Below are 23,135 nucleotides of genomic sequence, written 5' to 3' on the forward strand. Positions count from 1 at the left end.
ATTTAGGTGTGGCCCAATTGGGTGAGTTAAAGGAGACCCATATAGGCCCCATATGTGTGCCCATGTAAGCTTGAAGTGGGACCCCACAGGGCAATTTATCTGACACCTATTTAGGTAGGCCTCACCTATGCATCTTGAAGAGGGATCTGACTGGGCTTTAGGTGGGGCCCAAGTGAGTGACTTCTATGAAACCCATGTAAAGCCTCAATCAGTCATGGTCTGAATGTCACAGTCTGAGTGTTGTTGCTAACCACGTTCATCCCTTTATGACCACAGTTTCCGTCTTCTAGGGGCTACTTTCAGCATGATAATGCTCCATGTCACAACGCAAAAGTCATCTCAAACTGGTTTCATGAATATAACAATGAATTCAGTGAACTTCATTGGCCTTCCCCAGTCTCCAGACCTGGATCCAGTAGAACACATATGGTAGACGTGGTAGAACAGGAGATTGACAGCAGGAATGATGTGAAGAATCATGTCAGCGTTGAGCTCAAAGTAAGGTTTCCAACATCTTGTGGAAACAAAGGGAGGCCCTAACCCAGTATTAGTGTATTGTGCTTGCCATCAGAATACGGTTTCCATATGAAGGGGAAGTTTACAATGGCCTCATTTGGGTTATAATCGATACAATTAATTACAATCACGAAGTGTGTCTTATTGTGAAGTGTAGTAGCTACCATATAAGACCAATTAGACATACAGAAGATCTTTCATTCACTTTAACAGGCAATTAGATATGTAAACAAAACCTAAAGCGGTTGGTATCTGTTTAAAAAAAAAAAAAAAAAAAAAAAAAAAGCAACCAGCAATGCTTTGAGGGGTAATTTGTACCATGTTCTGGCCATGTGCCCCATGGTCAGGAAAAAAGTTTACTTGAGAGGCAATGTCAGGCAGCTTAACAAGTTTGGGACATTTTCCTTTTTGGGTTGTTAGGATTGTTTAATATCTGAATTCTCTTTAAAAAAAATACACAGCATCTCAGCAAATATGAGCACAGAGTTCTGGATCAGTGGAGTTGCACTGTACTGACCTGAAATATCAAACACTGACTGCTGGGACCACTGTACTCTAATCTGTATAATCGCGATGTTTGCAACGTGTCTGATGATTAAACAACAATCTGTCGGAAATAATGCCATTTGGAGTGAACAAATGAATTTAACTATCACAAACTGAAATTGATATACAGTGGGTGTGGAAAGTATTCAGACCCCCTTAAATTTTTCACTCTGTTATATTGCAGCCATTTGCTAAAATCATCATAAGTTCATTTTTTTCCTCATTCTCTGAGCTCTTCAGGCAGTTCCTTTGACCTCATGATTCTCATTTGCTCTGACATGCACTGTGAGCTGTAAGGTCTTATATAGACAGGTGTGTGGCCTTCCTAATCAAGTCCAATCAGTATAATCAAACACAGCTGGACTCCAATGAAGGTGTAGAACCATCTCAAGCATGATCAGAAGAAATGGACAGCACCCGAGTTAAATATATGAGGGTCACAGCAAAGGGTCTGAATACTTATGGCCGTATGATATTTCAGTTTTTCTTTTTTAATAAATCTGCAAAAATGTCAACAATTTCACGTTTCTCTGTTAATATGGGGTGCTGTGTGTACATGTGAGGAAAAAAATGAACTTAAATGATTTTAGTAAATGGCTGAAATATAACAAAGAGTGAAAAATTTAAGAGGGTCTGAATACTTTCCGTACCCACTGTAGGACTACTTTGTGAAGGCTGCACTGGGTCGAACCAAAGTGTGGCAGAATCTGGTGCCTTGCAGAGAAACAGGGGAGCAAAACCTGTAAAATGCAGAATCTGTAAAACTGTACTCTAATCTTTATAATCGCGATGTTTGAAACATAATACAAGAAAAGAATATATCTCTGAAAATCTTACAAACAAATAAATTAATTTGATATAATCTATAAAACCAAAGACTATTTTCATACTTACAACTGATGATATAATTATGATATTAATCATGTCAGAAAGAGATGAGTTTAGGTTTTCAAATCTGATAGTCACAGGGTAATAAAGAAACTTGCTTAAAACTTTGGTCTGCTGCTTTAATCCAAAATGCAACAGGAAAAATATATGTGACACAGTCACACACATTGTTTAAATTTTTTAAATTTTATTTTTTTTCCAGTGTCTAGTTTTTATTTGTCTTCCAGTTACAGCTGCTGCAACTGATTTTTCTCTTGGCAATAAAAGGGTTCAGTCTTTGCCATGTTACGTAACTATTTTCTCATGATCTTTTTAGGCTGGATGATCAGAAACTATAATCTGTTTCATACTCATCAGGGTAGGGAGTATATTACAAGTAATACACAAGGATAAAAAATGTTAGTACTTTTTAAGTTCCTTCACTCAAGTTTTATACTTGTTTTATTTACTCTTGTACACTTTTGAGCCAGTAATGTACTTACACTGCATTTCTCCACCCCTGTTCAGGTTTATACCCTGCTCCTGTCAACCGGGGTGGACTATCCTCAGTATGGCTTAGGTTTTCAGGGACCTGCTGTTGCTGTCGGCAATCCACCCAACCTGTAACCACAGGCTAGGTTTGCTTTACTGGCATTACGAAATTCTTGTCTTCTTCTTTCAGAAATTCTTGTCCTAATGATACTCATCCCTTTGCATCTATATTGTTTCTATAAGGTGATTGTTTTTTTTTTTTTTTTGTTTTTTCAATTTTCAGTATGGTCAGTTGGAAAGATAATTTTTATAGGCCAGTTGTGTTAGTCCATTTTTATCTTCTATCGTTTTGAGGCAGCATCTGAAAAACTGATCCCTTATAGGCTTCCATTGTGGGGCCCACAATACTGAAACTATATGGCTTACAGACCATACCGACTTAGCCCACTTAGCCTATACTGACTGGGGCCCAATTAGTCATCCCACGTGGGCTCCCTCATGTGGCACCCAAGTAACTAAAGCAGTATTGGTCCCCCGTTGTTTTTCCCACTTACACCCCATGCCTACTTAGCCACTTACATTGAATGTAGGGCCCAAATAGTCATTCCATGTGGGCTCCCCCATGTGGCACCCATGTAAATGAAACCATATGGGTCCGCCATAGTTTTCCCAGTTCCAGCCCATGCCCATTTAGCCCACATATATTCCCTCTAATGCCCATGTAGTCATCCCACATGGGCTCCCCATGTGGCACCCAAATAACTAAAACAATATTGGTCCCCCATAGTTTTTCCCACTGACACCCCATGCCTACTTAGCCCACTTACACTGAATGTGGGGCCCAAATAGTCATCCCACATGGGTTCTCCATGTGGCATTCATGTAATTGAAACCAGGGATCCGGTTCCAGCCCATGGATCCTTGGGTCCCTTGGGTGATCTTGTGGGGGTACTGTGGGAATATGGGCTGTAGAGTTTGTTACCTCTGAGGTGACTGAACAGGCTGGTGGAGTCTTGTGGGATGAGCTAGCGTTTATATACAGCTGGAGCCTCTGGAGTTGATTGGATGATCAGCAGTGGATGGAATGGTGAGAAGGAACCATGTGACTATGCCAGCACACACACAAACACACACACACACAAACAGGCACAAACTGGGGATAAACGTAACACACTATGGAGGGGAAAACACAGGACACATGGCTAGATCCCAACATGGTGCCTGTTGACTGATGCGCCAACACTTCATATAGGTATATGTGGCATCATGGAATGTGACTAATATAAACACAAAAGAACACAAAATCATACAAAAGAAAACAAAAAGACAGTTACATTTTGTTTATTACTGACAGAACAGACATGAGGGAGCAATAAAAACAGGTAAAAATATTCTATAGCCTAAATGAGCAGAATGGAAAGCACACTACATGTTTAAACAATACACCGAGAACCCCTAAAACACCTCAAATGGCTTTAATGTCTTAATTGAATTAGTTTTGTGGAAAGCTGAAGCATGCTGACCCCCCCGACACATTTGCCGCAGCAGCACCTAAGCTCAGTTTAAAGAGTAAATTGACCGATTGTAGTCTATAAAAAAAAGAAGAAAATTTCCCTCAACAAGTACACAGGACGCGTCAGCATATTTTCATAAATTTGTTTAATCTATTTTGTACAAAGTTGGATCATACTGGCTGACAGCTGACCTGCTGTAGCAGTGGTTAGTCAAAGCTCAGTTTAATAAACAATAAATTAACTGACTGCAGAGTATCCATGGCAAATAGAAACACAGCAAAGTTTACTTTTATTGGTAAACAATCAACAGGACTAACCACCAAATCTTTTATCATTTCTTTTAGCGTATGTGATGAAAGCAACAGAGTATGGTTCACATTGACATACATTACATTCAAGTCTCTGCAAGAACATTCATGGCACAAATAAACTTGGTTTGCCTTGTTTGTCACACAAAATGTGGTGCCTGGATTTTTCCTTCCTTGTATGTCTTCCTCTTGTGAGTTTGACAAGCTGCAGAGCAAAGAGGCAAGTAAAGAGAGTGAAGATGCATGTGAAAGAGAAATGAGATGCAACCAAGACCTCTCACATACAGTCTGAAATGTGGTCAAGAAATTCCACATATACAGGGTTTGCGTGTCAAAGCAGAAAAAGGTTTAGGCCAAATTTCTGAAATGATGGTGTAGCCCACAATAGGAAGTAGATCTATCAGGAAGCTGTTTATTTAAATATGCCCTCTATATTGTCTTTTCTGGAAAATGTACAGTTTTCCACCAAAAAGATTTGTTTTTGTATGTGTCGTGACCTAAAAAAAATAATGAGGATTGGGACTTCAACAAAACCCATCCATTTCATTTATTAACAGTCCTACTTGCCGATTTTCTGTAACAAATGAAAACTGAAGTAAGAAAACCACACATCCAATAAAGTTATTTACAAAATGTTAGCACTGTGACTTTCTATGAAATTTCTGGAGATCATGACAGGTTACATGCAATTTTGCTTAAAAGACAGCTGCATTTAACAACTAACATAACATACAATCAACATAACATACAACAACCTATATAATAGATTCTAACTTGCAACCTTATCATGAAATTCCACTGGGGTAAAAATATAAAATGTAGGCCTACTCTATATAATTCAGAGTAGCAGTGGCCTGTCAATCATGATTTGCATGTTCGCATATGTACCCATGGATGGTGTGACAGCAAATATAAGATGGGCTTCTTTAGCCGGAAGAATATATTTGGTAAATACATACACAGAACTTTTATTAGGGAACATAAAAGCAAAATGCTGAATTTCAGTCCACCATTTAACCAAGTGATGGAAAGCTAGACAAAAGTTCAATTACATTTTAAAATCAGAGGCAATACATATTACAAAGATTTGGCAAAAAGAAAGATGCACATTTGTAATGCAGCTAGTAAAAACATCAAGATGTAAGAATTGTTAACGTAAAGTGAAGAACTGTGTCAAAATAATTTGACATACTTTCATACTTTGCTGACTAAGTACACATTTGTTGCTACTGAATATGAGCCTGCACACATATTTTGGCTATATGCACTGAATAACAGAAAAATGAAGGACAAATATCAATTATAAGCATTAGAGACAGGTATTTCAAATGGCAATTCTTACTAAAATGACATTCAATCTCTAATCTACTTTTGCAGCAAAATCAAAATAATCTCATCACAAAATAGCATTATGCTAGTACTTCATCTTTGATAAACATTTCCAAACAAAGGTACTGTTTGCTTTGAGTCATAACTAGTCCTAGTATACTCGTAATGACATTTCAAACTCAAATTCTTTCCCTCTTTATTTTTAATTTAATGCCACAATTTGGGGAATTAAACAATTTCAGACTACAGTGCCATGACACTGGTGATCACTCCAGCACGATATCCCTATGAATTGTGTCAATATTGGTATATTGGGGTGTGTGTATATATAGAGCACCTCATCATTTGATTTACACTGAATGCAAATGTTCAGAGCCATTTCAGGAAGTATTTGTTGAACCATAACAATAGCATAACTTACACGGTCAGATGATGCAGGTGGCAAGAATTTGAAGGAATAGTTCCGAATTTTGCAGGATTGTCCAATACTGACACAGTTTTGTCGGGAGTGCAGCTCCGGTAGTAGTATGATTATGCAGCCACAAAATGTACAGCTACTGCATGAAGTTAACATGTCAACATCAACCAGAATCTCCGATCTCCCTTGTAAAATCCATGCCGTGAAGATGTTGGGATATTCTGGGTGCCTTCCCAACACTCGAAAAGTCTCCTTCTGAAACTTAACAAAGTGGCCATTGAACGGATTTAATGACTGCATCAAAGGAAATCTTAGATGTAATCAGTAATACTGTCAACAAGCACCTACCAAACATAATGCCTATAAATTCCCATTTTGATTAATTAGTGTTTCAGGCTGCACTGTGAAACTGTTCTACAACTCGAAGAACATTATTGTTTGAGATCTATGTTCTAAATAGTAGAGGATCAACATGCAATGGACCTTATTATTATGTTGGTCCTCGCAGTGCTATTTTTTCACAGAACTTAATAAAAGAGTACCGAATTCAGTGTACATTTGCCCATGGAGATGTAACACCTTCTAATGGCAAAGGATGCCACTGAAGATACCTGTCCTGTCAAAATATCATTTCTCCAACAAGTCCAACATACCCTCAAACTACTGGATGAGCAAGTGATTTCAACACCTGTTCATATCACCTTTTGGGCATGTGGACTTTACATCAACATTCACAAGAAGGTATTATATATCCACAGAGAAGACTGCTGAGGATTTAATGTGGGAGTTCACCTATAGCAGGGTGCAATATCTTTAACTTAACAAAAACAAAAGCAGTGAATCATTTGAATTTCTTTGGGCATCCTACTATCTGCACAACTAAGATGACTTTACAAATACTGGCTGTGATTTTCACTGGCTGTTGGACTGTGAGTGTCATTTCAAATTTTGAAAAAATGTTCTGTTACATCACAAGTGAGTGAGTGAGTGAGTGAGCAGAGGTCCAGTGGTACAGGCTGACAGTGAAACTGACACTGATTTACAAAACACCGGTGAATGACTCGGATACGATTTAACACATTTGAACGATCCACAAAGTTTGAAATACTGGCAGTGACTGAACAACTGAAATATCAAATTAGGCCAGAATCAAATCTGCTGTTAAAGAACCATGTGAGAATTTGATAAAAGAAAACAAAGACACAATAATGTTGTTGACAGTGACCAAATATGATCCATAAAAAGGCTCTGATAGGGTTTATCTTTACAGAAAAGAAAACTCTGCAAAGTCTTGGGAAAGTAAGCTGACAGAACTCGACAAACAAATTAAAAGTCAATTGTGGTGTGCACCTTTATATAACATACAGAACACGTTCTTCTTGGGTTAATCCTACCAGTCTGTAATGTACCTGAAAAACCTGGAAAAAAAGACAATAAGGTACAACTCCCACTGGGAGTAACTTGTCAGCGTGAAGCATGTTTCCTATATTCAAAATAACTCCACTTTTGAACAGGAGTGAAGAATATCATTAGAGTTAACAAATGTGTTTTGTTTCAATGCGCTAACATCAGAAACAAGAAACAAGAAATTAGTTACAAGTCAATGCACATATGAGATGAGCATTCTCCTCCTTGAAGAAAATGAACAGCTTAGGATTCAAAATAATGCCAACCTGTATGCATCGTTTACTTCTTTTTGCTAACATAGGTCCCAATCACTTTGCATGCTACGCCTAGGGGTGCCAAGTCGATATCCTATGAACTTAGCTCTCAAGGAACCAGTGGGGCAGCTGGAAGTCCTTCCTTTCAGACACATACATCAGGCACCTCAAATGACCCAACCACATCTCACTCTATTCCCTGTGGTGGAGGCACAGCAGTGTTCCTCCTGTATGCTACCACCTTGAGAGTGTGTCTAAGATACAGAGTCTTTGGTACTTCCAGGTGGGCTCCCGCCACCTGTGACCAAATTACAGAGAAGTTTACGTCGACCAGCCTGGTAGTCCTCCTCATCAACGTTGACCAACAGTTTTATAGCCTCGTGGCCCACAGCCTGTTTTAGGGAATCTGTGATAAAGACCCCTTTAAGGGCCTCTAGCAATGATCCATTGATGTAGTCCCTCCAGAAGGCATCCAAGTAGGTAAGCTCGGAGAACTTGATGTCACAGATGATGGAGCCCAAGTCTCGGGACTTGAGGATAGTGTTGGCCTGATTGAAGCGCTCAAACTGTCGCTCCACTGCCTCCTGTTTGTTGGAGAATACGTTGCCCTGAAGCGCAGACTCATGCTGGCAGTATTCAGCGCGAACCCGAAGGCGGATATCTGAGAGAGCAGAGCACAAGGAGGGTCAACTGGGAGTGAACAGTAGGACTGTAACAAATTAACAAACAAGCAACACTAACAGTTTACATGTTTACAACAGTGCTGACACCTCTCAACACTCATAGATGAGTAATGGTCGACAGCCATCATGAACTTTGACAATTCCCTGATTATGTAATTAAACCTTACCAGCACACATTTCCTTGTGAACAGCTGGAACTCATGCAACTGAAATGTGCAATTTACCATGAGATTGTCATGTTAACAAAATTTAGTGAATTCAGCTTGGAACACTCATACGAGCAAAGCTCACAGAAAATAACAACAGCAATAAAAATACGACGGTGTTCTTGAATGGGACCCACTGATTTCTAATGTGTGTGTTTGATTTATCCAGCACATGCATCACACACTCACATACACTCAGTTTTTTTTTATATCTCTATTAATAAATGTGAAACAAAAACACAAATTTATATATCAGGATAAATACTATATTTATCTTGGTGTTCCAATTGCCAGTTTTAGTTACATGATTTCAAAAGTAATAGCAAAACACATGTTTGCACTCTGGTAATGGGAAGGGTCGGGATTGGTCATTCAGTGCACTTAAATAACCAGATTCCTCAAAGAACCCGGGTCACGTAGGTAATCACAGAATGTTGAAATTCACTGTAGTAACCCTGGTACTGTAAATGCCCCCATACATGCAGCTGCTAGAAATCAGATTTGTCTCTAACTACTTAGACTCGGACTCCAAAATGCTATTTTGTGTTACTTTCAGTTTCAGTCTGACATGGATCAAATTCTTTTAGATACAAGGATGCATTGCTATTCTCTCTTTGCATCCACATGCTCCACTGTTATCTGCCTTGTCTGAAACCCTCATCCTGCTCATGTATTCTTGTAAAAAGCCAGTCACATCTATACATTGCAGTGAAATCAGAGCTCTCTAAGTGACGTCAAGCCGGGGAAATCAGGTTTCTCTAAGCGCTTACCCCAGTTAGTAAAACTGGGTTTTTAATTAAAATGACGTTTAGGAAATGGTCTTACCTGGAATAAGCTTACTTACAGCATGTACATTCATGCATTTGTGTCTCAGTTATTTAAGTGCATGTTACTGTGTTCCTGCTTCAGGAACAACCCAGGAACACATTTACACATCATACTCTTCCCTCTCTATGTCATGTTTCTTTTTACCACATGTTTGCTTCTCTCTGCAGTCAGCTGAGGAATGACTTCTCTTCCGTTTACGGTTTGGTACAGGAGGAGATGGCTTCGTTCGTGGAGGGCCAACATGGGGTCCTGATGGGGAACAGCAAATGACTGGCTGAGGACCTAGACAGTGACATTAGTTATGACATTAATCGATCTTCTGTGTCAGAGTGTAAAGAAACAGAACTTGAGGACACAAATACAATCACCAACCTGTTCTTCTGTGAGGCACAGTGTCCTTCTTCTGCATTGTTCCTCTTGGTGAAATGTAGCGCACTGATGTTTCTTCAAGGTACTTGTCAACAGGGTCTGGGCACACTGAAAACAACAGTTGATTTCTGATGTTATTCTTAATTGCAATGCTAATCACACAGATTGCAAAGACAATGCCTCAACAGTCAGTTTTTGTCAATACATGAGCAATCACCTCAGTCAAATACACACCAATGTGTTTATTATGTATTGTTTATCTTTTTTGTCTAAAGAAGAGACTTAAGTTAAAGTGAAACCATGTAATTTTTACAAAAGGTATATTCTGTCTAAAAAAACAACAAATGTTATATTTCTAAGCAATAAAAAAAATAATGACTTCCATTTTGCCTGCTACAGTCCGTTCTTGCAAAGTGAATGCTCCAACCATTTTCCAGATGTGCCTGTTGAAAATTCGGCCTCAAGCTCCTTTAAATCAATTAAATTTGCTTCCTCCGACTGTGGCAGTGATGCAGCAGTAGTTTACAGTAAAGCAAACACATAAAAGTGCAGTGACTTTGACCCATAAAATGTGAGTCGACTCTGCGTCTTCTCAACTCGTGATTCGTGTTAGCAAGTTTTATGGGACAGTCCAACTCCAGATAACGGTGAAGCAGATGCCTTGTAGTTGGCTTGTCCATGACCTCTACATGCAAAAGTAGGCAAAGCTCCCTACTAAGCATGTTGCTTAACCCTAACCCCTAACCATGCTAGCTTTGCCCAAGCTAAAAAAAAACAAAAAAACAAAAAAAACCTTGTTGGCTTTGCTAACCGGCTAGGAGAGGAGACTGTCAAGCCACTGCCTGACAAACATGAGAACTGAACAGGACAAGGGGAGGAATGGAAACCTATAAAGCCCAGATAACAAAATCCAGCATTTCAGTGGCTACCATACCTCATGAGACTACCTCATCCTCAAAAACACATTTAGCAAACTGACTGAGCCTGCTTCGCATTACTCACAAACTTAGGCGTCCAGAGTTCAGTTGTAACTGTATGTTGTTAGGAATCAGATGCAGGACAAGAGGCGTTGCTGGAGATGTGTGCGTGAGTACAGTCTTGAACTGTGACCCAGATAAGTTTTGCCCAATAGGGAAATTCAAATCAGAAAATGTAAAACAAATTTAAGAGTACTGTTGTGACACAAATACTTGCCAAGTCATTAGACACACTTAAAAACAAAATAACAAAAAAAGTGTATGATAGTCTAAATGAATTAACATCCCCTACTCATATTAATTTTCACATTCCTCAAAGCATAGGCCAAGAATGAGGACTGGCAGTGATTTTCCAGTTGGACTTATTGATCAACTCTAGACCTCAACTTAGTTATAACTTATTTGAAAGCCTTACTTAGTCTTTCACACCCAATCTGGAAAACACAAAAATAACTTCTACTAGTTACTATTCAATTCAGTTCAATTTTATTTATAGAGCTCCTTCCACAATCAAAATTGTCTCAAAGCGCTTTACAGAGACCCAGAGCCTGACCTCAGAGCAAGCACTTAAGGCAATAGTGGCAAGAAAAAAACTCCATTTTAACAGGGAGAAACCTTGAGCAGAACCTGGCTCATATTCTATATACTGTCCATAAGCCATTCCAGCCAGTCCATTTTTATCTGAATTCTCAGACTTGTTATCTGAGTTAGTACAGATATTTTGTAATAGGCCACACCCATTTTAATCAATTATAACCAAATTTTATGCATTGAGTCAGTCAGGACCCTAGATCACACAAACCAACTTTCATACAAATCCATGCAGCCGATTTCAACTTTTTCATTTGTGGCACTTGCTAGAGGCGAAGCATGACGCACTTTAATACATAATCTTCGCAAGCACTAATGAACATATGTCTCAAATTTCAGGTTGACGATGGTATTCATGAGTTTTTAAAAAAAAAAACAAAAAACTGACTGTCTTGTAAATCTGAAACAAACTGATGTATCAAAATGCTTTTGCTTTGCTAACTTTTGATCATGAGGTTCTATAGATTCTATGTGCAAAGTTTTGTGCAGTTCGGACTCAGATCCTAGGAGGAGTTTGAAAAAGGCAGAATAGGTGTGACCTGGGAAAAAAGAAAAATTACACAGTATTTAGGGAAAAAATCTGTGTCTCTGATAATGCTGTAACCAAATAAGGAAAAACTTCCATTGTTTTTTACTCCAATGATTGGTTGATAGAAGGGCAGCTATCTTAACTTTACTCCCAACACAAGTTGATGATCTTGTGGATGGTCTACATAACAGCCCTCTATAATGACAGAACGTTCTATTACTAATCATTAATAGTCAATCACTGTAGCCTGGTTGACAGAGAGTCACAGCTCTATTGTTTAACAAATATGTTAAACATGCAAATCAGCGAGGGGGCGGTGCTCTCTCTGATTGCTTTTGAATTTTGGTTCAACAGAATCTATATCATGGTATTTTTCAAAACCATATTGGTTTAGGAACCATGTCTTTAGCTATGTGAATTCTTATGGAGTTGGTTATCTCCATCCACTTCTTGTTTTTTCTCTCGTACGGCGTACCTTTATCAAACGCTTCAACAAGTGATGTCTGACTCACCTGTTCTTTAGCTTTGTCACTTTTACCTGATGGTGTGGAAGTCGATGATTTTACTTTATGGCATTCTTGGTACTCCAAAGCATGTTTACAGCTAAGGTGGTGCAGGAAATTGCTTGTGTTACCACCTCTGGCGACAACTTTAGCTTGACAGCATTTGCAGTACATGGTTGTTTGGTCCACGTCAGACCTTTTAAACCCTAAGTATCTCCAGACAACAGACACGGCTCCTTTTTTTGGCAAAAGTTCTTCTGGGTCTTCTACTTCAATGTCTGATACAATGTCTGATACAACTTCTGGTTCAGACCTTCCCCTGTCCATTTTCACCACGCTCAACAACTCCACTAATACTCATGCTCTGTTCCATGTGTGTTTAGCAGCACAGCAATGAAAAACGTCCCCCGTGAAACAATTTACCACCGCCCAGCATTCCGGACATGTTTAGGCCATTTAAACTGATGTTGCAGGTATATGAAAAAATCACATCATAACAAAAATAAAAACCGGTTTTTGGTTCGAAACGGTATACCACCCAGCATCTTATAGCCTTTACCTTTAACATGCTTGTCTATAATTTTTTTTCAAATCTCCTGAGACAACTCTCTCCTTAGCTTTCTGTGGTCCATGTTCAGTGTGGTACACACCACAATACCAAACAGCACAGTGACTGCTTTTCACCCTTTAGATAGGCAGACTGACTGATTAAAAGTTTGAAGACACCTGTGGTGCTAATTACAGGACACACCTTAGTTTAACATGTCCCTATGGTCAAATTATTTTCAAACTTTTCTAGGGGTACCAACATTTTTGTCCAGGCCAGTTTCAGCAGTTTGTTTTTTAAAATGATTCTGTTGAACTACAATTCAAAAGCAATGTCTGATTTTCATTAGATAATTTTCAATAAATTTTGTATTATTATTACTTTTGTCAGTTTCATGTTATTTCAGTGACCATCGTGGGTTTTTCTTACTTTAATGGAAGGGTACCAATAATTTTGTCCACGTGTGTAATGAGAACAAAAACAATGGCAGTTTGGCTGCTTGGACCCCTAAAAATCAGAGAGAGCACTGCCCCCTCGCTGATTTGAATGTTTTACATATTTGTAAAAGTTAAAGAAATACATGACTAAACAGAGCTGTGACTCTCAACAGGCTACAGCCAGGCTACAGTGCTGAACAAAACATCTGGTTTTTCTTATTTTCCACTATTAATGACTGGTATTATTAATTATGTGCCTGCTGTGCAAGGACATAAGACACATAATGAGATGTCTCATCATCTCATCCCTTGTGCTAAGCACAGAATGAGACATGCATGGTAGCAATTTGAGTAACAATGGTAACGTAAGTCGCAAAAAAAATAAAACATTTATCAAAGAAAAACAATGAGAATTCATCAAGGAAGATGGTTCAACTCCCATTTGGAGCCATATTACTTCAGCATACTTTCACATAGCAATATGGTCATTTATCCACAACAGACTATGTTACATTAACACAGTCCTTCTCAAATAGTGGGGTGCGATTGGTGCAATGCCGGGGGGTGTGTGACCCCGGCATCGCAAAATGCTTTTGTCTTCCTGGGGGGGGGGGGGGGGCACTGCATTAACATAATTCACAGCTCTTTATGGACATTACAGCAATATTATCTCTTTTTTTGCACTACATCACTACTACTTATCTTTAATGTACGTACTTTGCAACATTGTACCAAGGGGGGAGTTGTAGGTTTTAGCAGAGAGGATCACTTGCGCGTTCAAAAAGCTGGCCTAGATGGCTACATCCAGAGGCCTCCGGCTACCTCCAGCGGTTGACAGGGACTGCAGTGTCCGTGTTTGTTTACCTATGTTCGGATAGGTTGTTGTGACAATATGGCTTGTTGCACTGTAGACTGTACTAACTGACCGTCGAAGGATTCTGTGTATCAGTTTTTTCGGTAAGCAAATTTCTCACTATTTCACCTGGATGTTTGCACTAATTAGCATGTATTAGCATATTTTGCCGCTGGCTTGTGACTTAATTGCTGATTTATGGTCACTGCTGATACAGATAGAGGACCGGAGCAGCTAATGTTAGTAGTGCTGGGCAGTATGACCAAAATTCTATATTATGGTGTTTTTCAAAATTATATGGGTATCACGGTATTTCATGCCCTGAATCCGTCTTTCTCAACTGTGCACCATGTCTTTAGCTATATGAATTGTTATGGAGTTGCTTATCTCCATCCACCGCTTACTTTTTCTCTTGTACGGTGTACCTTTAACAAACGCTTCAACAAGTGACACCTGACTCGCCTGTCCTTTAACTTTGTCACTTTTACCTGATGGTGTGGAAGTCGATGATTTTAGTTTAAGGCATTCTTGTTACAGAGCATGTTTACGGCTAAGGTGGTGCAGCAAATTGCTTGTGTTACCACCTCCGGCGACAACTTTAGCCCGACAGCATTTGCAGCACATGGTTGTTTGCGCACCGTTCCGGACATGTTTAGGCCATTTAAACTGGTGTTGCAGGTATATGAAAAATTCCTATAAATAAAAACCTGTTTTTGGTGCAAAACGGTATACCGCCCAGCACTAAATGTTAGGAATGCTGTAGCAGCGTGTTCCGTGCTCTCAGAGTCCATTTATTGTGGGAATACTAGGCTAAAATTTTATTTCGGCTCATTTTTCTGTTTAAAAAGTCCGACGTTGCATGGACAGAGCAGCTCCGTCAGTAAGCAGCCGCTGTTGTTTGTGTGCTGCTGTAACTGTAAGTGGATACTGGGTGGAGGCAGCGGTGAAAGCCGATAAATATTAAATACTAAACACTGTAATATATTATCATTATTATTATTATTATGACAATAATAATAATAATGTTTTTAACGTTTTAATATATTTTATTAATATGAAATTATAATGATTGTTTCACAGTTAAATAAGAGGCTAGAAATAAATTTCCCCCCACAACTCCACCAAACCCTGCAGCTACACCTAAAACCTCTCTGATACAGTCATGTTTAAAACACAGCAGCAACATTATGATCTCTGTTGTATGCTGTGTGTCGCGGCCGTACGGGGTCGAGCTAGTCGGGTCAGACTCGGGGTCTGTCGTGTGGTGGATGTAGCTGCGTGTAGCTGCCGCTTAGCTTGTTAGTCTAGCTGATTAGCCTTAGGCTAGCTCGGTTGCTCCGAGCTAAGTGGTTCTCGCCCGGCTGACCCTGGCTGACCCATAGAGTAACCGCCTCTTCACCAAATATGGAAAGTACACTCCCACTAAAATCCAAGATGGCGCAGCTCAAATGCCCATGGTTTGGTCACAAAACTGACTCCCCGAAACCAATGGGTGACATCACGGGTGCTACGTCCATGTTTTATACAATCTATGCATTGTACATATTTGTACAGACTGTCCTCTCCTAGTACTTCTTTCTTTTTATTTAGTATGTTTTGCTTGCGTGTGTTATGGGACTTGTCAGTCCAAGTCTTCTGTTTTGCACCAACAACACCATGTCAAATTCCTTGTATGTATAACATACCTGGCAATAAAGTGTTTCTGATTCTGATTCTAATTCTGGTTGAAACTTGAATTGGTTCGAAGACCTAAGACTATATGGGATTAAATCAGTATTTTGATACCCAGTATGGTTTTTACAAAATTGATGTTTAAGTTTGAAGCTTTCCCTGGACTGTTGCAGACTTAAGGTGTGTATTGTGCAAAGTGTTCAGAGCTAGAGCGTGTAACATCACCCATATTCCAACTGCTGTCCCTGAAAATTTTCCCAAAAATTTTTCAACCTTTTAATTTAACAATTACCAATGTAAATAGGACTACACATAATGCATCATTGTCTTCACTGAAGCCCTGTTATGCTCACAGTGAAAAGACTTTTTTGATAGGACATGTACCTTTCAAGCTATGGGGGCATTTTTGATGACAGATTTTGGCTTATATTCTGTGTCTACTGGGCATACTGAATGGTTTGTCTCTGTGTTTACAACCTGGTCCAGGAGGCCCAGTCACCATAGCAACCAGTGACTCAGCAGTATCTGGGCAGAAGCAGACAATTCTGACTCTTAGTCACATGCATTCCACAACCTCCTCTCATGGGGGCTACTGTTGGACATCTTGTCCTCTCCTAGCAGGAAATATCAACCAGCAGCTTTAAGGCAGATCAACACAGCTGTTGCACAGACTGGACTGTCTTTGCCCAAGACAGAGACTGTTAAATCCATAATCCATGTGTTACATCCATAATCCACATGTTACCCCAACCAGAAAACCAGAGACCCTGGTTCAAAAACGAAGTGAGAAACTTACTGAAGATCAGGAATGCCACGTACAGGCCTGCACTTACAGCCTCGCGAGAGCCAAACTGAAACGTGGCACCAAGGCAGCTAGTAACAAATACAGGCTCAAGTTCAAGGGAAACTTCAACAACAATGATCCCAGACACATGTGGCAGGGCTTACAGTCAATTAGTGACTACAAAACAAACGGCACTCTGCCTGCTAAAGGTGACCCCCTGCTTGCTGAGGACTTGAACCTGTTCTTTGCCCACTTTAAAAATGGCAGCAGTATTGAACGTGAACAGACTGGCCAGATCAGCAGAAGCTGAGGCTGGACACAAACAAGGTGAGAAATGTACTGCGGCGAGTCAAAGTCAGGAAAGAAACATGTTCTACAGGCATGTGCAGACCAGCTTGCTGACTTGTTCACAGACATCTTTAACCTCAGCCTGACTCAAGCAGTCGTCCCAGCATGCCTCAAATCCACCATTATTGTGTCCATTCCTAAGCTGAAAACTGTGAGCAGCCTGAATGACTACAGGCACTCACACAAAATGCTTTGAAAGGTTAATCATGGCTCAGATTGAACGCACCATCCCAGCCACGCTGGACCAGCACCAGTTGGTCTACCGAGCCAACAGGTCAACAAAGGATGCCATCAGCATCACCCTGCACACTGCCCTGGAGCACCCGGAGAAACCCAACACCTACATCAGGCTACTCTTCCTGGACTTCAACTCGGCCTTCAATACGGTCATCCCCAGCAGCTTGGTGTTCAACTGCACAACCTTGGCCTGAACCAGTCTGTCAGGTTGGGGAATTACATATCCCCCACCATCACTCTAAATAGCGGTGTGCCCCAAGGATGTGTGCTGAGCCCCCTCCTGTTTGCCCTCCTCACCCACAACTGCCAACCTCTCCATGCGACAAATACCATCATCAAGTTTGCAGGCAACATGACGGTTGTGGGGCTGAGCTCCAACGACGATGAGTCAGCATATAGGAGTAGGAGGTAGAAAACCTGACATTTTGGTGCTCCACCAACAATCCCATTCTGAACAGCAGAAGACAACGGAGATTGTGGTGGACTACTTGAGGTCCAGAAGGTCGGCTACTGCTTCTCTGGCGATCAATGGAGAGGCAGTAGAGAGAGTCACCGACTTCAAATGTCTGGGCGTTCACATCAGAGGACCTCTCCTGGATAACACACACTTCACACATCATCGGCAGAGCACAACAACACCTCTACTTCCTGATGAAACTGAAGAAGGCTGGACTGCCTTGGAAGCTCCTTGTGAACTTTTAAATGTACAATGGAGAGCATCCTGACAGACTGGGTCATGGCGTGGTACACAGGATGCCACAAGAAGGAGCAGAAAGCACAGCAGAGGGTCACCAAGGCAGCACAGATGATCATCGGGTCTGATCTACCTGCTATGAGCCACATCTTCGAGACCTAATGTCAGAGCAGGGCCAGGACCATCACCTGACATCCGACCCACCACCTCTTCAGGCCCCTACCCTCTGGCAGGAGACTCAGGATTATTCAGGCCTGCACCACAAGACTGAAAAACAGCTTCTTTCCCAGAGCTGTCAAACTGTTAAAACGGACTGTAGGATACTGACACTTAGTCCACTGACACTGTGATTTTAGTCTTTATGTTGTTATTTCCTATACTATTATATTATTATATATTACTTATCAGATTTTGTATATAAGGAGTGGTTAATCGGGCCAATTTCCTGATTCGATTCAATTATGATTATTGAGGTGTCAATTTGATTACCAATCGATTATTGGTTTTTATTGAGTTTGACAACAGTAACCCAAAATACACCATAAACATATTGCACCATTTAAAAAAGTATGAGTAAGTATTGAGTAATGCAATAATGCGTATTGACTAAAAGCCATCAGTAATAATGCTGATTATTAAACCTGAGCCAATAACACACAAGCACATGACAAATTGTTGTAATGAAAACAACCCGCCCCCAACCCTTGCCACTGACACATCTGTTAGAACTGTTTACCTTGGGTTGACCCTGAAAATCCTGATTTGGGGACAGCTCCACATAACACACAAGTCATTTCATGCTTAGTAAGGGTGTGTGTATATTCTCAGTGGCTGTACAAAACCCTCGAAAGTTCTTTTTTACCATACAGTGCTATCTGAAAATGACGTTGGAATAAATAGTGTTCATTCTGGACCTTAATCGAATTTAACTACTTGGAGCCAGCTCTGGCCTCATGGCTCATTAAGGAGCATGCCAAGGAAACTTCATCAACCCTTGCACTTTTTTGATTTCATATGCTGCAAAATCCCCAGAATCTAGATTGCCAATGTCGATTATTAAATGGGTGTTTAAAGCCTGGCGGGACATTCCAACTGTACTGCTTTACTCACCGGCCTGTCGTTTCCTGAGTGTGACATAAGGCAAAAGGTCGTGCCGGGTGATAATCCTTAGAAGCTGGAGAATGTGCCGGAAATTGGTCTCATCACAGCGACCCTGGCGCTCAAGGGCCAGCAGGAAATCCCTTCCACTCCTGATGCCACCACGCTCATATTCGTCAATCACATCAACAAACAGGAATGACAGTACCCTGACATCCCGATGTGTTAGCTGGGCTCCAACTATGTCAAACATGCGGTGGAGTGAGTACAGCCCATGGGAGTTGTCTACTGCTTCCTCAGGCCATGGTTCAAAACCCCCATCTCTTCTGGATAAGCTGGAGTTGGTGCAAGAAATGTTCCTGTTGGCCACCTCCCCGCTGGCTGCAGATGCACCAGAGCAGCCTGGCCTGCCTCTCAGTGAACTGTGTTCCAGATGCCCAGAGGTTGCGCCGCTCTGACTCGAGTGCAGCTGATTAGCTTGGATGTGAGGCCGGGCCTGCTGAGTAGAGGAGTTTTGGGCAAGCTGGGGAGGAATAACAGCATTGGGGAACTGAGGTTGCTGTGATGTCATCTCAGGGCCCGATGGTGATCAGGGATACTTGAATCCCTTCAGCTCCTGCTGTCTTTCTCTGTTCCAGCTGATGGGCTAAGTATAGAGAGAGGGGGATCACACATAAGTGTATAATCATTTTAGGCCGAGCTTACTATCAGTGGTCATAATCATTAACCAATAACCAACTACATGATATAACTCCAAACACATGCAGTTTCTAACATGCAGTTTATTTTAGTGTAAGCATACCTTCTCTGCTAATATCATGAATCATAAAAATACTTTAATGAAATAATATTCAGAGAAACAAAACAGGGTCTCAACATAAGACAGCAAAGGCCACATATTTATTGAAGGAAGCAAATGTTTGGAAAAAGTTTCCCTCGTATTTTACTATTGTGCATGTACCTTATGGACAATGTTACAATGGAAATGTGAGATTTTCTACATGGTATTTGCATTAATGTGAGTAAGTCCTTTGACTTCTTACCTACTTAAATAGCTGTAATAGCGAGAAGAAGTTTTATCAACCTAATTCAAGTTTATGTCATAATAATAAAACTTTCTTTCAAACTTGTATTAAAACTGCTATGGGAATCAGTCATCTAAGAACTCCTCATTGAAAAGTTGGGATCTATAAAAAACAAGCTTGATGGAAGAATGTGCGCACCTGTATGGAAACTCTGACCCATGCCTTCAAATATTTTGGAGAAAGGGAAATCGGCAACATGGATGGTGAGGTGGTGAATTGAAACCAAATTGTGGAAATTAAAAGATGCCTCTCACATCTAATTTCATTTCATATCACACATTATATTTATAGACCCACTTTGTTATAAACATTCAAAACAGCAGTGCTATTTGTGCTTGTGCTAGTGATCATAACTATTCCATAAGCATCTTTCAGTTGTGAAACATATAAGCCAACTCAAGTCTCAAACCAAAATCTGCTCAATAATTCATCAGCACTGTCTCACCATCACCTTCCCCAGCTCTGAAAGACAGAGCAGAGGCCAGACTGTGTGATACTGGCATTTGTGGTCATTTGTGGAGTGCACTGCAGCTGCTGAAATGCAAGGATGATGCCAGGAGGTGGCAGGATTCAGGAAAGTCTGGCTTGCCCCGTTTACTAGGCTCACTGATTAAAGTATCATCTTCGCTTATAGAAATCCAAAATCAAATGAAGTTAAAGAATTGCAAAACACAGCAACTATGCTTTTTTGGTTATTATCTTCTCCTACTGTGCATAGATCACCAAGTACAATTTTAGTCTTCATGTAATTGCTATGTGTAACAAACCTATATGCTGGATTATGGAGTTAAACACAGTGTTTATTGTGTCTAGATATTTAGTATGTGATATATTCAGCTACGTGCTTGTCTATAGCCTATAGATGCTTAACAAATACTATTAGCTGAGGTGAGATGTCTCTGTGCCTCCGCTAGTTGGTCCATACAGCATGCAACAAAGAGGCACCCATCACTTTGGTTAACCTGCAATCATCAGTGCTCAAACTTTGTTTTGTTTGTAACACTCCACGGGATCAATATGCGTATCAGTATGAATAATTAATTTTAAAAAAAAATGTATTTGCTGTAATCTTCTATGGTTAATTGTGGGAGTGTTTAGGGCAGACCATGAGGCTTGCCAAAGTGCAAACATTTTCAAGTTGGCTGTGATTTATAAAGGCAAATTGCCTGAAGGTGTGCATGAGCATCTTTTTTGCACACACTGTTATTGGTTTTTTAAATATGGATCCTGTGCTCTGTTTTCTAAATACGGCCCCTGAGCTGTGTTCAGAATCATCCACCTTACATAGCCCTGATGTACTTTTGATGAAGGTGTCCTTTTCGTCTGTTTACATGTCAAACCACATCTAAACATATTACTGATATCTGTGAGATGGACATGACCTTTTTAACAGTAAAGATTTTGACACGTCTCCACATAAACTGTAAACACTAGTTATCTAGCTGTTTCAATTTCAGGTAGTGGTTTTGTGCATACTGGCTTTCTGTCACAGTGTCATGGCCAATATGAACACTCTGAACAGAAGAGCCTTGTCAATCAAACAGAAAAATCTGAGAAAGGCAATTACTTATTTTGAGAAAAGAGAAAAGCAGAGAATAATGTCATGCTTAGCTGTTTTAAAAGTATGTGTGCTGTTCACCTCCACCAAATCAGGGGATAGAATTACTAGGAAAGAGCACCAAAAGAATAAGAAAGTATGAAAAAACTGGAATGAGTTCACTTTATAAATATCAAATCTATTGTTCACTGAATGGACATAGTGAAAAAGATACAGTGATGAGCACAGGAATTTAGCATTATAAATCAGTGTTATCATCATCAGGCCGTATTGGACTACCAAACGCTAGCTTAGCTAAAGCAGTATTTATGTAAACACAAAAACCGGAGTTTTGTAATAACGCCGATGCTACTTAATTTCACAGGAGACAGTTTCTATTGTTGACCAAACAAACAACTATATACTTATAATTCAGCTGCTTAGCAACACAGATAACAAGCTAGCAACTAGCTAAGCAACTAACGGAAGTTAGCTAGCAAGCTAACGATATTAAAAACAGACGTAAGGCGATGTTGATGTGTGGTCCCTACACAAGACGGAAAACTGACCTCTGATCCGTGTTATACTATTTTCGACTAAATAGCCAAGAGCTTGCTACGGTCCCGAAAATCTGCGCACAAAAATACACATATTAAAAGCATCATGATCTGTGCCTTGGCTTGTTGTGCCTGTTACTCGCAAGCTCCAGTCCATGGTAACTTAAGCCAAGTAAAGCAGACAGTCAAAACACGAATCACAACATTATCTAGTGAGAACTTTACATTACCTTCTGTCTTTTGGAAATTCCTGACGAGCTCGTCAATAACAAAGTTCGGTAGGCCGCTAACGCTAACGCTAAGTTGCCTTCCCAGTGTCTAATAAAAAACTGAAAACACGGTGACGTTTAAATGTTTTGATCACCTATACGATCAACGCTCAACACGTGTGCCTTCAGTGTCCTGATGTATGGCACGACTCCTTTCAGGACAGAAAAAGACTCTGTTTAATCGTTGTGGTCTACAGTCACCATGGGAAAAAGCAGACAATTCTCGTTCTTCAGCTAAAATGAAAGAACTTCCAGTTTACACTAGAGTTCATTTCCGGGTTACTCAAGTTACCGCTTGTAAAAAGCAAGGCTCGGTACGGTAGCCCCAATGGACAAAAGCCTTTACGAGACTGAAAGCACCGAAAGTAAGTGAGATGCGCTCCAAACGCAGAAATGCAACAAACACCAAGTCACATACACGCTTGGAAGCACAAACATTAATTGAAATGCGCTAGAAATCCAGAAACATGTACAAAAATGGGAAACAGGTGCAATAAGAATGTCTACACTGGAAGAGATAGGACTTGATAGGACTTGATTTGGATGATAAATAACTTCTTTTTATTTTAATTTAAAATAAATTTTAATGGAGGCTATAAATTAGTGGTAAGGTGCATGGTGCCACCTATAGTTTGTAACCTCATGAGTTTATGAGGAGTTTATATTTTGGTTATTAGAATT

General features: G+C 40.2%; 1 protein-coding gene across 2 annotated transcripts; it reads right to left on the minus strand.

Annotated features, from left to right (window-relative positions):
• Window positions 1-5,195: 5,195 nt before the first annotated feature.
• On the minus strand, window positions 5,196-22,681 carry dedd (death effector domain containing). 2 transcript variants are annotated; one of them, XM_041055570.1, is made up of 5 exons: window positions 22,416-22,681; window positions 19,019-19,652; window positions 9,741-9,845; window positions 9,513-9,617; window positions 5,196-8,312 (listed from the first exon to the last, which is right to left on the minus strand). In XM_041055570.1, exons 2-5 carry the CDS (start codon window positions 19,575-19,577, stop codon window positions 7,906-7,908), a joined length of 1,176 nt encoding a protein of 391 aa, XP_040911504.1. In that variant the 5' UTR covers window positions 19,578-19,652; window positions 22,416-22,681; the 3' UTR covers window positions 5,196-7,905. The 2 variants fall into 2 exon arrangements, with proteins under 2 accessions (XP_040911504.1, XP_040911496.1); XM_041055562.1 differs by having other exon boundaries at window positions 9,513-9,650.
• Window positions 22,682-23,135: the final 454 nt, after the last annotated feature.

The sequence above is a fragment of the Toxotes jaculatrix genome, chromosome 2 (genome assembly GCF_017976425.1).
Source record: "Toxotes jaculatrix isolate fToxJac2 chromosome 2, fToxJac2.pri, whole genome shotgun sequence".
NCBI lineage: Eukaryota > Metazoa > Chordata > Actinopteri > Toxotidae > Toxotes > Toxotes jaculatrix.